This window comes from Lepidothrix coronata, unplaced genomic scaffold (genome assembly GCF_001604755.1).
Source record: "Lepidothrix coronata isolate B3197 unplaced genomic scaffold, Lepidothrix_coronata-1.0 Scaffold30, whole genome shotgun sequence".
Lineage (NCBI taxonomy): Eukaryota > Metazoa > Chordata > Aves > Passeriformes > Pipridae > Lepidothrix > Lepidothrix coronata.
In genome coordinates, this window is record NW_016690210.1 from 4,545,842 (window position 1) to 4,558,217 (window position 12,376).

The following is a 12,376-nucleotide window of genomic DNA, read 5'->3' on the forward strand; positions in this document are numbered from 1 at the left end:
AGGTTTTGCTTCTATTTTTACTACGCTGATAGCTCAGAAATATGAGACAAAAGCAGTAATTATTTTTTTAATGGCAGGCCTATTATAATTTATGTTTGTATACATAAAAAATAAGTCTGAACAATTAGAATTACTACACAAATGCTGTACCTGACTTCAGGCCACATGAAAGAAGGAATTACGAGGCTAAATTATTTGAAGGATAATAATTGTTTACCATATGTGTGCCCTTGTTTTCTTTGTACACTGCAAAACATCACTCTCTTGTAACAAAGACTGATGGAAAATGAGACAGTAGGAACACCTGTGCTCCAAATGTGGCAGGGAATGGAAAAGTTGTGGGCACAATGTGTTATGCTGGAGGGGATGCTTTGGTAAAGTGATTCAGCAGAAGACTGATGTTTGCTGTGGAGTAAGAACAGCATGGTCTGAGTCTGCGTGGGTTAGTGACATACTGTATAATTGTGACCATATTAAGAAACCTGTAGTTAGCAGAAAAGCATCTGTGTACATTTAGGTAACTTATTTTCCCTCATACTGCCTCCTGTTCGTTATGCTGTTATTGTAACAAAACTCAACTGATTTGCAACGAAGTTCTGTCCTCACTAATAAAGTGAATTCATTAGGGTTTAGTTATTCAGAAGTTACTGAGAAGGGGAAGACACCACGGATCTGCAAAGGAGATATAAACCTAGCTGGTGATGAGCTGTTCATGGGCTGGCAGGTGCTCTTCAGGCCCAACACATGAAATGCACAGAATAACTGAACCTAAAACTTCGTGCCATGACTTGTAAATGAGACACAGGTCCACTGCTGTTTCATAGTCTGTGAGCTAAGTGGAGCAGCTGCTGGGATGACCCTAAATATCTTGCCAAATCTATTGATACAAAAAAGTACAAGTTGAATAGGCAAATGTAGCATACACCTGATAACAACAGATTGTAACGCTCAGGAAAATATGCAATTTGTGCCCAGTTTTGAAAACGTTGGTTAAAATAAACATTTAAAAAAGCAAATCGCAATTCATAGAAGCACTGATGAACGTGAACAGTAGCAATGAGGTTTAACACCAAAAATTGAGCTATGTCTTTAACCACTATTTATTCACAAATTCAAGCAGTCTTTAGAATGGGGCCATATGTGTGTTACCAGCAGGTTGCAGTCACCCATGTGGTGCTGCTGTATTAAACTGCAGAGAAGCAGTGGGTTGTAATAGATGAAGTGCATATGTAGAGTAAGAAGCAGACTCCATCCCAGAAAATCTTATTGCTGAAGTAAAATTGTTATTTTAAAAGTACTTAGATGTTATTACATCATAAATGAGAAAGGATGTGCCTGTGCCAAATGATTTCCCTCACACATACCCCAGCTGCCCCTTAGAAGGGTAATGGACTCTTTACACTGATGGAAAAGATCCCTTGGAGGCTCTAGAGAGGCCTTACATCTGAGAATGGCCAGCTCTACTCCCTCTCATACAGTTGCCGTTTCCTTTCCCATTCCTGGTGTTATTTGTTGACAGCTCTGTATAGAATCATAGACTCATTTAGGTTGGAAAAGACTTCTGAGATCATCAAGTCCAACCATTAATTCAGTACTACCACCACTAAGCCATGTCCCTAAACTCCACATCTACACATCTTTTAAATAACCCCAGAGATGGTGACTCCATCAATTCCTGGGCATCCTGTTCCAGTGCTTGACAACCCTTTCCATGAAGAAATTTTCCCTAATATCCAATCTAAATCTCCCCTGGCACAACTTGAAGCCATTTCCTCTTCTCTTATCACTTTTTACCTGAGAGCAGAGACTGAGCCTCACCTGGCTACAATTCCCTTTCAAGTATTTGTAGAGACTGACAAGATCCCTGCTGAGCCTCCTGGTTTTACATAGAATGCTGTTTTCTGTTTGCTGTACAAGTATCACTTTTATATTCTGTTGCTTATTACATTTTTTTCTAATGATCATTGATTTTTATCAAGGAGATACTTTGATTAGGTTCTGCTACTTGCAATGTTTCTAAAACAAGGCAAATATTCCTTTTTGAAGTGTCTGAAAACCACATTTTAGAGTGCATTACATGCAGTTTATCCTCACTATAATCAAAGTGTGTGGACTGAGAGTACTTTTGTTCTGAAGAGCTCAGAGAGGAGCAGTGAGTGGATTGCAGATACCTTCATATCTGGTCATTTGCAGAATATTGTCTCACCACTATACATAGGTGGGTTGTGGTTTTTTTAGTGCATTCTAAGAGAGTTTTGTCTTTTGGGGCATTAGAAGAACTGATCCATTTAGATTTAGCAGTTAGGATGTATATATATATATATATAGTTGTATACATATTACTTTGCCATTTAATCTAGGTAACATGTAAAAATGCTTTAGTTTTAAATTCTCAAAATCCATAAAAGCAGTACTTTATCAGGCTTGCAGTTACTTAGGTGTGCATTAAGCATAAGTTGATGGGCTTGTGAGGGTGCTGGTGGGTGACAGGCTGGACATGACCCAGCAATGTGCACTCACAGCCCTGGAAGCCAAACATGCTGCATCCAAAGCACTGTGGGGGCAGCAGGGCCAGGGAGGGGATTCTGCCCTTCTGCTCAGGTCACACCCCACCTGCAGTGCTGCATCCAGCTCTGGGGTCCTCAGCACAGGAGGGACATCAACCTGTTGGAGCAAGGCCAGAGGAGGCCACCAAGATGGTCAGAGGGATGGAGCAGCTCTCCTGTGAGGAAAGGCTGTCTCAGTCTAAAGGAGCCTCTGAACGGATGCTGAGAAGGCAAACTTGGGAACATCACTTAATTGTTCATAATGAACTAAAACCTGGGTGCAAATAAGACTATTTGGACTTTTTTTGGTCTTAGTTTGGAGAGGTTACTACACAGAGCTTCAAGAAAAGCTAAATGCTGTAGTTTTTAAATTAATTTATGGAAGTTTATTTGAGGTAAGTGATGATGGCAAGTATATAAAAACTGTCCAGCTGAAGGAAAAAATGCCATTGTTCACAAGCCTTGAACATACATGGTACAAAATTTGGTAAACTCAGCTACGAGTAATATGTCAACTCTTAATTTTTTGTTTTTTTAAGTAATACTTTGGCTCCCTAAATAAAGCAGCTCTTCTAAACTTTCTGATTCTTCATCAATAAATTAAGCTATAGCCCACATCCTATTAGGTCATCTGCAAATTCAAAGCTGTCATACCCCAGTATGAAAACATAAATCTCTTCTGGAATATAATGTCTGTTCTTCAGTCACTATTATTGTCACAGCAGATTTCTGCACTGAACATGATTCAGGAGTAAATTTTCTGGGCAGTGTGTAACTTATCCTCAGCATTGTGCAGAAGAGTAGAAAGATTTTCAAGATGAACAGCAGCACTGAGAGAGCTGTGGAAAGAGACATTTATCCAAAGGGCAGAGATCCAGGCACAGTTCTGCTAAAAATATGGAGGAATCAATAGTAGAATATGGGTTAATTGGGGGACATAGTTCATACTAATACCCAAACGTTTGTGTGAGGTGGTATGTTTGGGGGGTTTATATATATATATATATATGTATGTATGTATGTTTATTTTTCTTTTTATATATATATATATATATATATCAGTTCATATACCTACCGTGAGTGCCCTCTACTGGTGTCAGGAGTTTCTCTCAGGTTATCAATGTAGTGATTTTTCCCAACTTTTTTTGCATCATCCACATAAGTCTTCAGCATGGATATAGCTTTTTTTTGTTTATTTCAGTGGATTTTAACTTATCTTTTTTTTTTTTTGATGGTTTTCACGTGCTTATGCTGATACTTACAAACCCTTGAGACTTCCTGAACTTTCATTACATCAGTCTCCCAAAACTTAAATGCTCTTGTATCACACAAACCTTTCAGTTTCTGCAGAGTCATCTTGTAAGTGGTTGAGGTGTTGCTGAGTTTTTAGTCTGTTAGTGCACTGATTTTTCTGGGGTTTCTTATGACTGAGGTTGACTCTTGCTTTCTGCAGCCTCAGCTAGACAAAAGGTTTTTGATTTTTCAGGTAAAATTCAATATCATGTATTGAATGTATTGTATCACATGGGGTGATGCAAACCCTCTTTATACATTAAAAAAAATGTACTCTTAAAAAAAGGTTTTATTTGAAAGAGTGGTCAGTTGAAGTCAGAGATTAAAATACACCTGCTGCATATTTGTGCTTTGGAGGCCAACAGAAGTCATCTTAGTGGAATAAAAATTTCAAACATATTTGCAAAAAAAAATTAAAACTGCCATACACTGCTAGAAAATTCAAATGAAAAATGCTGGTATGTGTAAGTGGGAAGTAGAAATACATGTTAAAAACTGTTCTGATTATGAATACCTTGTTTAAAGGGATGACACTTACTTCAGTGTCTCAGCAATTGTTGATGCTGCTAAAAACCTTAAGTGCCTCTGGACCTTTATTTATACATAGTTTATAATAAGTCGGAGTGCAATTAGTTTTCTAAAGGGTTCTGCTGTTTCATGAGAATGACATCTCACTTTTGGTAGTTGATCAGGCATCTTGTATGTTCTACAGTGCGAGCAAACGTTGGAAGAGTGATTGACATGAGAGATTTTTCCAGTGAAATCCAGGTTTATGCTGCTCTCCCTGAGCCTGACCCCACGGCTGCTGTGCAGGGCCATGTGCAGTGCAGCACAGCGTATTCTCTGGGGGATGTTCAGCCCTGTACACAGACAAACTGTAGGAAATTGAGCAAGACAGAAGAACCACTGGGGAAAAAAAACCTACAGAGGAATATATTGATGCAGTGAAGAGCATTCATGGTTTGGCAATGTGGGTTTCTTTGCACTTCTCGATGTGCATTTCTTTTGGTCACCGGTCTCTCTTACAGTTGTCAGTGCTCTATCCACATGATAGTGTATTTTGTATGGGGATACCTTTTGGATTTATTTGGGAATTAAAGCTTCTACACATGACTTGTGACTCCCTAAGAAGTTTATTATTGCAGGTATGTAACACAGCAAAAGTGATTGATGCTGACATTCTGGTTAACTTAATGAAGCAGCCTGGTAATGTTGGCTTTCTAGACACCTTACAAATTCTCCTTTTTTTTTTTCTTCCCCTTGAGTCTTTATGGAGAGGAAAAAGAAGAGGTGTGAAGGCTGAAAATGACATGTTACAATCAATATTTTTGGAAGTGCCTTGTTAAATGTGAATTATGTTATTTTTATTGTTCCTGTTAACTCTTGTTACTCTCTCTCTCCTTGCCCCATCAAGCTGTGAATATTTCTAGATATCAATCTGCCTTAGGTCACTTACAGGAGAGGGAAAAGGAGGACAGTTCTGCCACTCCACACTGCTTTAGTTTTTGAGAAGTGGCAGTCTAATTTCAGCCTAAGATCTATGAATATATACCTGCATCTAAAGTGTAATACTACCTATTGTGGGAAATTAGATCAGAAAGACTACAGACAATTAGGGAGAACAGGGAAAAGGTATCAAGAGCTAGTGATACAGTATGTGGGCTGTCACTGTTCTCAGGTGACTTCAGTGAGGCTGTGAGGTGTAAAATCTCATCTTGGCTGCTTAATTATCCTTACAAGAAAATGCCAACTGGAAAGGCTGCACTACATTTCTAGAGTATTTCTTAAAGCCTTCATTTAAAATTCAATTTGAGTAAGATTTTTTTGTTACTACAGTCATTATTATAGAATTACACTGGTAGTTCTTATACAAACACACTTAACCAAATATCAGACGTTGACTGTTAACTTGCAGAACCTTCTTGTGCAGAGCATTGACTCCCTGCTGTCTTGCACACCTTGCTCAATGAGCAGTTTAGCAATAAAAGAGATGGTTTGGTATTGCCGGTGTTTTGACAGAATTGTTATATGACGTCAGGGACATAAAATGGTTAACCTGTGCCAAGCCATTTTCTATTAGATTACCTATTAAATGCTCTTTTAGGGTGCAATGCACTGTACATGTATCCAGAGTATTTTATGTAAGATTTATGTAAATGGAGCAAATAGATCTTTTGGAGCATTTTTATGTAATTGATTATAGTTATCTATCTTAAGCATATTTCCCTCTTTTTACCTGCAGTATGGATGGAGCAGACCTGTGTTTTGAAATTGTGAAGAGAGCAGATGCTGGATTTGTCTACAGCGAGGCTGTAGCCAGGTATGTATTATAATTTTAATTAATCCCGCAGGATAAATAGAAAAGAACGGAATATACTGTTGTACAATCTGTTAGCTAAAAGTCAGACTACTGTAAGTAATCCTGTTTCCACACTCTAGATGTTTATGACAATAATTAGCATTTTGTCATTTACCAGTTATATATTTGAATGAGATTATTGAGTAAAACAGTATTTCACATCCAATACTTGATTGTCTGTCTTTGCCTTTTTTGGACCTCTCGTGATGCCATTAGGTGCCTTGCCTGACAGGTGTGAATTTTACTGGTCTTGCTAGATGGAGTTGTCTTTTCTTTTTCTGGCTTATGTATCACTTTATTTATGGTCACTTCAACTTTTGAAACAGTATGAGAGAGTCTATAAAACTGCAGAAGGATAATAAAAACCAGTGTCCTAGTTGCACAGCTGTTGACCTCAAAGCCCATGAGGTTATTTTTTTTACTTTTCTCCACACTGCAGATTTTTTAGCGCTGTAGAAACCAGATTGGAAGAGACATCAAGAGGTCTTTATGTCAACCTCCATCTCAAGGCAGGGTCAGCTTGGCATTTGAATCATGTTGCTCAAGACTTTGTCCAGTGGGTCCTAGAATACTTTCAAGGATGGAGACACCACAGCCTCTCTGAGCAACTTGATTGCAGTGCATAGTTATGTTCCTAGAGAAAAACCTTCCCTTTAACCAGCTGGAGCCTCCAGAGGACAAGGGTTGCCTCCCTGAGCCCGCAGTAATGCTCTGTCTGATGCAGCATAGGATGCTCTTGGCTTTCTTGACTCTACTGTGGTCAGTGATCTCCTAGGATGTCCTTTGGACACAGGGGAGAAAGTCAGTCTCCAATCTGCACCAAGAAAGCCAAGGTCTTGGTCCACTCATTTCCTTTCTGTGTTTTGTTATTAAAAAAATGGACTGTCCTGACTTCCTTGTTATTTGAAGCAGAATTATTGATCATTTGAAACCTTACAAAAATACAGATTTTTCTTTTCTAATTTTCCTTGGCTTCAATCAGAATAATTCTCAAACTTTAGCTTGTATTATTCACTATTATAAACACAAATTCATTCTACAGAACCCTGTATATTTGAGGTTAAGTTGGTTTGATTAGTTTTATATAATTAGACTCTTAAAACTTAGTTTGTTACATGTTTATGGTAGTTTTTCCTGCAGGTTTGTCATGCATAACGTGTTTGTTTTTTTCAGTCATTACATGAGGCAGATATTGGAAGCTCTACGTTACTGTCATGATAATAATATAATTCACAGGGATGTGAAGGTAAGGGGGTTTAATTACTCTTTTTTTCTTCACCACAGTAGTGTCAACTACTGAATTTCAATTTCTGTAATTTAGAGAAAGACAGGAATCTCTATTTGCTGAGTGAATCTTTACTCTTATTGTCTCATGTAAGATTAAAGATCTCTAATTTCATCAATATAGAACATTTAGGAGATCTGTACTCACAAATTACACATGCATTTGATTACAACTTGCTTTGAAAGTCAGTTTAATTTCTAGTTTTTGAATATTCAAATGAAATCTGCTTGCATTTTTGTCTTGTTAGGAAAATGTGTATATAAATTAATTGCATAAATTAAACTGGAATTGGTAGTTCAAGGGCATCAATTTGACAGTATAATGACAGTCCTCATCCACACTTAGATTTCAGAGAGATGCACATGCTTAAATGCTACAATATTGGTAGTATTATCTACTTTTTGCAGCCAGTCTTAAACATTTATTATCATGAAAACTTCTCTAATATAAACAAGTTTGTGAGGAGAAATGCAGTGTTTTACAACAGCATATGTACACTCTCTTTTTGATCTGGTGAATTTTGGACTATTTCTGTCAATATTTATGGAAGTAGTTTATCCCAAAATATTTTAATGTAAGTAATTGGGAGTTTTAACTGAAGTGTGTTTGACAGTCTTCAATTTGAATATACAATTTCTTTGTTAATGTTATTACTTATAGTTAATATATGGTTAATAGTTATTCCCACTTTTCTGAGAGCTTGGTTTTATTCAAAGTGAGCCAAACACTGTAGGAAATAATGAAAATTCTAACAAGCTCTGATGGTGCAGTTTGAGAAGTGAATCTTGGGCTTTAGCGGGTAAGAGAAGATTCAAACTCCTCCAGGTGGTCTGTGAGGGAAGAGAGTACAGACACTGGGCTGATGATTTTCATTTAAGGAGTCATTTGTTCTTGTGTACCCAGACATCGCAGACTTTCCCAGCCTCTTACTCCTTTGCTTCTAGAATCAAGAAAATTATTGCATAATTGGCTTTTTAGTCTTTTAAAGTTTGGTATTTTAAAAGTAATTTCTTATGTCAAATTCAAAGGATGGCCTCGTAATTCATGGTAGAATGTCTCATCATGTTCTGTCTTGAAGGTTTTGAATTCTTTTAATTGTTCATTTTTGACAGCACATAAGAATTTCTGAATGAACATCTTTTTGTTGCTGTGTCTTTCTGAAAGCTCCACTTGGTTTTGTTGGACCATGTGATTGAACAAAAACAAATTTCAGTTTCAAGGCCCTCTGAGGGAGGCCCATTTCACTGTGTGTAAAGTGGGAATTTATTTTAGATTCTGAAAACCTCAGAATCACAGAGTTTTTTGAGATACTATCCTTAGAAATAACTCTGTTCAATTAGATTAGAAAAAATGTGTCAGTGTAAAGCAGTGTAAACCAACAGTGTTTCATGTTGGCAAAAGCAGTGCAGAACTACAGGGTTTGGGTGCAGAACACATTAAGCTGACTGCAGTATCCCAGCTCTAGATGTCACTGTAGGCAGTGTTTTGAAAGGAAGTAGACTAAATGACCAGTTTCCAAAATACCTGAATGGATGAAAGTGCATTTATAAAATCTGTAATGTTGATAAAGTCATACTACTTTTTTTTTTTCCTTTTAAGCTTTCTGTGAGTGTTATTTTGAACTGCAGAATATTTGATCATCATCTGATGCACAGGAAAATTTGCACCTTATAACCCATGCGAGGATTAGGTGTCTTTTAACCACTTTTGTGCTCACTTAGCTCCTTGACTGATTTGGTAGAGCTAGACAGGAGTACTTCAGTTTGCTGTATTCTTGTGCCAGAAACTTCACCTGACTTCTCCAAATGACAAGAGGTACCAAAGCTTCTGGAGCCCTGTGCAGCCTGTGACAAACTCCCATATGCTTCAGATTCACCTCTGGTGACAGAATCAAAACATGAAAGCTTTCACAAGATGACCTGTAGTCACCTTGCTGTGTCAGAAATACCCAAATGATGGCTACCAAAAGCAGCAGCAGCATTGAAAGGGAGTTTTTTTCCAATACAGAATGTTATTGCTCAGCAGTTTGTGAACAGAATAATCTTTATGTAAGAGAACAACAAAAGGGAAAGGAGAGTAATGTTGGTCTGAAATGAGATGTTTGTCTTTTCCTGTAAAACTCTTGCTATGGTTTGAGTCTCATTTGTCGCTTGTTCATTTTTGCAATAACTGCAGTGGAATGGTTTTTATCAGTGAAACATCAAGAGGTTTTGCAATCTTCTGTTAGCCTATATTGGGATGTTTAGGTAGCATTTTCCACAGTTGCAGATCTTGTTATAAAGATACCTTTTAGTAAAACTGATACAGGAGTAATTTAATCACATCAAGAGCTTTAGTTGCTGGGATTTTCTCCTTAATTCATTCCAAATACTCCAACTTGATGCCATTATTTCCACATAGTTTGAGTGTTTCTGTGTGTTTCTGATTAGCAAATTGATTGGTGTGCAACTGGAGTTGGGGCAAGCTTGTCAGCGAAATGCAGACATCCAAAATTTTTATTGTAGGTTATCTTGGTAGGTATGAATGCTTGTTTGCAGCGTGGCCATGTAAATAGATGAAACTGCTTAAACAAAATACATGAATTCTGCCTTTTCTGCTATTAAGATTCAGTTCAATATTTCTGTGACTGGGAGTAAAAACACTTTTTCCAGGGAATAGGACTAAACCTTATGCACTGTCCTATGTGTCATATACAAATCTGAGTTGGTCTGGGTGACTTGAGACTTGATCTGTTCATAGATTTGAATGTTGATTTTTGCACTGCACAGAACTCAATTAACCATATGAATTCTGAGAGCACACTCAGTTACCACTTCTGTCTTTCATTGCCTGAACTGCCTGTAGTTCAGCGCTTCAGATCTTGCCAGTAGTTTAACACTCTTACACTTCTGCTTTTAGGCATGTCTGGGAAATGAATAAAACTAGTGGACATGTATTTATGTGTTTATAACTCTATATTCAACTACGTAAAAAAATTACCAGAATAGAAGCTGTTCTGTAAGACCATCTTCTCTTTCCAATCTTTGAATATGCAAAACAAGAAATCTGTTGCATGTTGCTTTCCTTCTACTCTTTTCACTTTGAACTTCTTTTATGCTTTCTGGGAACATTCAGTAATGACTGATACTTCTTCTGTATTTTCAAGAAGTTATTAGATCCTTGAGATCCAGTAGAAACTTCTTGGTGAGGATTTTCTTACATATTAAATTGTTTAAAAGTTATTAAGACTGCAAAATGACTAACGGGGTGGAACTGAAGTGTCCTACCTGACCATGTTTTTTCTGAGGAGCTCTTCCTCATTCAGTGCAGAAGTTAAGACACTCCAAGAATAAAGCTTTCAGTACCTTTTCTCAGTGCTTATTCAGGCAGTACACTTTTCTTCCTCTTTATGTCTAGTCCTCTGCTTCCTGTCTCAGAGTCCCTCTGTTTTGTCCAGCCCTTTTCCTAGTGTACCTTTAGCTGTTTGCTGGGTGATCAGAAGCGGTTTTGCTGAGAATTATATTTATGCTGCTTGGCCTTTCTTAGAGCTCAACATTTAATGCTTTCTGGTCAGTAGGTTTATATGTTTCAGTCATTTGCTCAGACAGTCAGAAAATGTGTGTCTTCTGATTGATGAGCTGGCTACCCATGCAGCACATTGGAATGGGTTAACCAAAAAGTAGACAGGCACTTGGAGCCTTTAAACTGCTTTGCAAAGTGTGTGCTGTGCATATTTGCCTTAGGATTTTGTGTTCACTGCAATGGAAATGAATTTTTTTTTTTTAAATTACTATGCAATTGACAAGTCATCTTCTAACTTCTGATTTGGCCACAGGATGTCTAAGCAATGCAAGAAGTTTGCCACATCAGCTGTGTTATGCTGTAGTATTTTTCTGTCTCTCCCTCAGGCCTTTCAAGTTTTCTGGGATTTTTCCTCCATGAACTATTCTCTCCAATGCTAGACCAATGTAGTACTCAATTTGTAGTTTCTCGAATTGCCTGTACTGCACAAAAGCTTTTCCACCATTTCAAACAAGAAAAACTTTGATGCAATTAAAAAATTTAAAGGAGACATAATCTTGAACACAGTACATAGGAAAAAAGCAAGGCATGTATCATTTTTTGGCACTACGTAGAAATGTTGGAGTGAGATCTTGCTGAGAGTCTATCACAATGTTATATTTGATTAGTAGTTCCCAAAGTTTTGTTCATTTTCTTGTCTTTTTGGTAAGTGCTGGGGAGCAAGTGGTTGTTACTAGAAGGGTTGGAGAAAGAATGATTTCAGCCTATGCTGCCATCAACAACTCTATCTTAAGAGAAACAAGTCAGCCACGTGCTGAGGTATCCTAACAAGTGCAGCTATATTCCCTATAAAATGTAATTAAGAAAGGACAGAAGTTTTGGATTCTGAGTTTGTATCTGTGCAAATTATAGGGGTGCTTTGGTAGTGAACATATTTGCTCACCCAGACTTGCAGCTGCTGATCTAAAACCAGTCTTGTCAGTGGCACTGAGCATCTGTGGAGGACTTACACTGCTCTATTCAGTCTTGCTGTAGTTACTTGGCCATCAGTTGTGGTTCAGCCATTCCAAGGCAAATGTCTGTGCTTTGTTCAGCCTTTTTTGTAAAGGAAACCTGTGTCCAAAACCTGGGGCTTTTTTTGATGATGGGCAAGAACTGGGTCCTCAACTTCAGCCTAGTTTCTGCCTTCTTCCTTGATCTTTTAGGTAAAAACGCTGTCCATGGGTGAAACATAAAATATCTTTTGCATTTCATGAATGGATGGGTATTACACAGTTCACTGTACAGATTGCTTGGATTCATTTGGATATACACATTGAATTTATTATGGCTAATATTGATGTAGCAAGCAAGATGATTTGAAAAAATACAATGTTGTTATTTTATTTGAAT

The 12,376-nt window shown here is 37.6% G+C and overlaps 1 protein-coding gene across 1 annotated transcript in view; it reads left to right on the top strand.

Annotated features, from left to right (window-relative positions):
- The window catches only part of CASK (calcium/calmodulin dependent serine protein kinase), a 202,930-nt gene that overhangs the window by 87,273 nt on the left and 103,281 nt on the right, over nt 1-12,376 (top strand). The window contains exons 4-5 of the mRNA XM_017810874.1: nt 6,082-6,159; nt 7,372-7,444. Coding sequence (XP_017666363.1) covers nt 6,082-6,159; nt 7,372-7,444 — 151 coding nt within the window. The remainder of the gene's footprint in view (nt 1-6,081; nt 6,160-7,371; nt 7,445-12,376) is intronic.